Source organism: Astatotilapia calliptera, chromosome 8 (genome assembly GCF_964374335.1).
Source record: "Astatotilapia calliptera chromosome 8, fAstCal68.1, whole genome shotgun sequence".
Taxonomy (NCBI): Eukaryota; Metazoa; Chordata; class Actinopteri; order Cichliformes; family Cichlidae; genus Astatotilapia; species Astatotilapia calliptera.
The window spans coordinates 23948808-23953075 of NC_137429.1; the positions used below are offsets into that span (position 1 = coordinate 23948808).

Below are 4268 nucleotides of genomic sequence, written 5' to 3' on the forward strand. Positions count from 1 at the left end.
ATTCACCGAGGTGATGGAAACATTCCTCAGATGTTTTAGTCCATATTGCCATGACAGCATCACACAGCTGCAGATTTGATCAGCTGCACATCCATGATGTAAATCTCCTGCTGCACTACATCCCAAGAGTGCTCCGGTCAGGTGACTGTGGAGGTCACTAGAGTGCAGTGAACGGTCTCACACTTCCATGTGCCAGACACTCAGTACCAGACATCGTGTTTACTATATGGACTACACTCAGTCTCAAAATACAGTCCAAGGGAAACTGACTACAATACATAGGCACTTTTCTTGTCTGACCTCACTCTGTGTGTGTGCGTGTTTAAGTGGGAGGATCCTCCTCATGCATAGGGGGAAGTCCCCAGTCTGGCACTAAGTGTATATTTAAATGAGCTTCCACGCTGAAATACAGGCCTGTGTCACTCTCATCTTCAAATCAAGGATTCTCCCTCCGCGTCTTCATCTCGCTTGGTAAGTCATCTCTGCCAACATCATTAACAGCCTATAGCAGCGGCTCAAGTAAGATAAATGTGCTTCGTTAGCATTTGAAACGCAGGTGAGAATCAAATCCATTTATCGAGTGCTGGTTAAGTTCCCATAGAGGACCTTCATAACAAACCAAGCGGCTCGTTGAGGCTTTTATAACGAGAAACAATGTTTTCTATCAGTTTGAACGCAGTTTACGTCCTTCTGTAGATTCCAAACATCAAAACAATAAGAAACGCCCTCCATAAATAAGCACAGAAATGGCTAAGTGCATTTAAAAGGTACTCTGAATTCAGACGCTGGGGACTTTATGTGTTTCTGAAAGTTAAAGAGAGAACATACTGTATATGAATCCTGAATTAGACACAGAGTGCTGCTCGCTGGGGTGTGACGGATATACCCGGGCATTAGTCTTAGCGCTCTATGTGAAAGCAGCGCGGGGCGGAGGTGGTGTAGAGATCTGCATCTTTTTGCACTTGGATGACTCAGTGCTCACTGGAGCAAAGAAAAATATGCTTAAGAAGAAAGTACATGATTTCTAAAAGGATGCTGGTTGTAGCTATGCTAAGTTTTGCTCCAAAAATGTGTGGAAAACACAAAAAGAGGACAAAAACTGAGATATTTCTCAGTAAAGCCTCGATTTCTAAAATAATACAGTTTCACTGGGTCAAGGATGGAGCTAGCAGTCTAATCCACTACACTGCATACATTACATATCACAGCTGCTTTGCTTTCATATATATAAATACCAGAATAACAGGCACATAAAATAACCAACATAATGTGTAGTTAGCCAATGCCACAGCTGCTTGTTTACAGCCACCCATCTTTTAAAAGTTTCTTTACAAATAAACTTTTCATAGAGATCAAGTCACAAAGACAGAAAGAAAATAATAAAACCATTTGTTTTGGTCCCTTTGTGTGTGTGTGTGTTTCAGTGTGAGGGTTATCAGGCCGATGGGTGGAGGCTGTGCTGAAGGTCAGTATCGGGATGCTTTGGTGGGGTGTATGGACTGTCTGGGGACATGTCAGAAATCACTTGTAATCAGCAGATGCAGAAGTTTCTGTGGTGAGAGCACACACATGCATTCACAGACACATGCAGGGGCATTTTTTTAATGCAACTTTTCCAAGATTGCAACTTAAAATCCAGCTAGAATTACACACAAACTTGAAGACATATAGATGTAACATGTATTTTTGATATTTGACTTTCTTCCTGAAGGTAATAGCAACAGCAGAGATACTCTTAAACCCACACAGTTCAGTTTCTTACATGTCTTCTGCTTCTTCTCTCACGTTGTCTCCTTCTGCATCAGAGGCTGTAAATTGTAAGACTCAACCTGGCCACTACTACGATAAGCTGCTAAACAAATGTATAGAGTGTAAAGAGATCTGCGGCACACATCCTCCAGAATGCGCCCCACACTGCCAGAGTGAGTGCTGACCCCTCGGTGACCTTTGTCCTGATGGGGTTTTTCTGTGTTTTTAAACCTTAAAGAAGGAAGTATTGGAAAATATCAATACTTTATCAAATTGTTCTGATTGACTAACATTGTTCAGAGCTTATATACCTGACATATGAATCTAGAAGCATTCAGTCAAAAGATCTGTCCTCCTTCTTTCCTAGCTGAAGTTGTCGCAGGACCCTCCACACTGAAAGACTCTGATATCCTCATCTACTCCCTGCTGGCTGTGTGCCTGGCGCTGCTGTTTTCTAGCTTGTTTCTGGCCTTTGTAGCCTTTCTTAGAGGAGGCAAGGCCAAAACTTCTAACCAAGGATCCACACAGGGCAGTCAATCCAAGAAGAAGAAAGAGAGCGAGGCCAGGCTGGGACAGGAGACTGGTATTCCAGCTGGGCAACTTGGAAAAAGCTCCAAAGGTTAGTCTGGAATGAACCAAAAAACCATTGGAAACGCTGAGCAGTTTAACGAGGGTCTGCCTTCTTCACTTATAGATATTCTAATGTCTCCGAGCTGCCCCGTTAACCTCGAGCCATCAGACGACTCCCTGCCAACAGAGACCTGCGTGTGTGTCCACTGCTTCCCCGACATGAACGTGCGAGGCCCGGCTCACAGCAGGACGCTCAGAGACCCTCCTGTGCTCTACCAGCAAGCTGTCCTCCAAAGAGCCCAGACCCAAAACGGAGGGGCTTGCTGGACGGAGCAGAGCTTCCGAACCTACGACATGAAGGTCCAGGAGGAGGCAGCAGTGGGATGAGTTTAGTGGTGCAAGTGAACTGGAATTAATTACCGTGTCTCCGATCCATCAGAGAAGGTTGTCGATATACTGGATATTTTGTTGGGGGTAAAAAAACAACAACAAAAAAACAAAAAAAACCCCTAAAAACGAAATGCTACAAACACCATCACAGTATGTGACAAATCAGTCCGTCACTATAAATATAATATGGACATAGCGTCTAGGTTGAATTTACTGACCACCAGGGGGCGAAACCAAGCCCTCAGCCTTGACCTTAACTGTACTCTTTTAAGCACTTGTTTAACACTTTCCGGAAAATCCTATAGCTCCATCACTCATTTCAGATCTTATGAAATCAAATATTAACTCAATTTCATGTAAATTTGGTGATTCTGAGAGCCAGAAAAGAGACCCAGAGTGTTATGACTGGTTAATGATCAGTCCCTCCCCTGATAACGTAGTCTCAAGACACAAAGATGGAGAGGGTGAAAATTCCCAGCTTTATAACAACAGTTCACAAACCGTTTTTTGACCTCTCAGTTCCTTCACTCATAATTTATACTGAAACCTTCACACTCACTTTTAATACAAAAACCGTAATTATATCTTTGCTGGAAAAATTGTCTGATTTTAAGGATTTTTATGGTGTGTGTGTGTGTGTGTGTGTGTGTGTGTGTGTGTGTGTGTGTGTGTGTGTGTGTGTGTACAGGTATTAACATCTTTGTGGGGACCAAACATTGGATGTTTACTATACTTGTGGGGACCGACAGCCCTTGTGGGGACCGATCTCGGTCCCAATGAGTTTGAAGGCTTTTTTGAGACTCAAATTGTTGTTTTAGTGTCGGGGTTACAATTAGGTTATGGTTACGTTTAGGGTCAGGGTAAGGCATTCATTTTTGATGGTCAGGGTTAGGGTAAGGGGTTAGAGAAACCATTACGTCAATGAGATGCCCCCACAAGGATATAAATACACATGTGCGTGTGTGTTGAAATTTGTCGCCTTTAAATTTGTGTTTCCAGTTCTTTTTCCAGCATGTTTTAAACCCTCATAAAAAACCTTCATAAGTAAGCACATGAAACCAAATCAATTTTACCCAAAGTGCACTTTTTAAAGGGTCAAATGATATAACAAATATGAAATTGATATGAAAGGTCTTATTATTATCTACATTTTGATAGTAGATAAGCCATCTTATCTACTAGTCATCTTTATGCTGTAAAAAACCAGCTGATTCTAAAGGGATCAGGTGGGAATGTTTTTTTTTTTTTCTATATGTATCGACCCAATTGGGAAAACCGGGAATTAAAGGGAAATAACAGCAGGATGTCTGTGAAGGTTCTCAGTCATCCAGGTCATCGTAGTCAAAGGATGTTCAGGTTTCCCTCGACTGTGGTGTGAAAATAACACACTTGAACATGAATACAACTTTATGCTTCACTTCATATTTCCACATATGAAACATGCTTATAGGTTTTCTGTCATGTTGCTTTTGCTTAATGTCATTGTGAATGTGTAAATGTAAATCATCAGGCCGCATATTGCAATAGCTACAATGAATAAATATTGCCAGTCAAGCTTA

The 4268-nt window shown here is 41.9% G+C and overlaps 1 protein-coding gene across 2 annotated transcripts; it reads left to right on the forward strand.

The window, feature by feature from the left end:
* The first annotated feature begins 334 nt into the window (after positions 1–334).
* tnfrsf13b (TNF receptor superfamily member 13B) lies at positions 335–4268 on the forward strand. 2 transcript variants are annotated; one of them, XM_026177638.2, is made up of 5 exons: positions 335–471; positions 1425–1465; positions 1806–1922; positions 2117–2368; positions 2444–4268. In XM_026177638.2, the coding sequence occupies exons 1-5, from the start codon at positions 389–391 to the stop codon at positions 2704–2706; spliced, it is 756 nt and encodes a 251-aa protein (XP_026033423.2). In that variant the 5' UTR covers positions 335–388; the 3' UTR covers positions 2707–4268. The 2 variants fall into 2 exon arrangements, with proteins under 2 accessions (XP_026033423.2, XP_026033422.2); XM_026177637.2 differs by having other exon boundaries at positions 344–471; positions 1425–1555.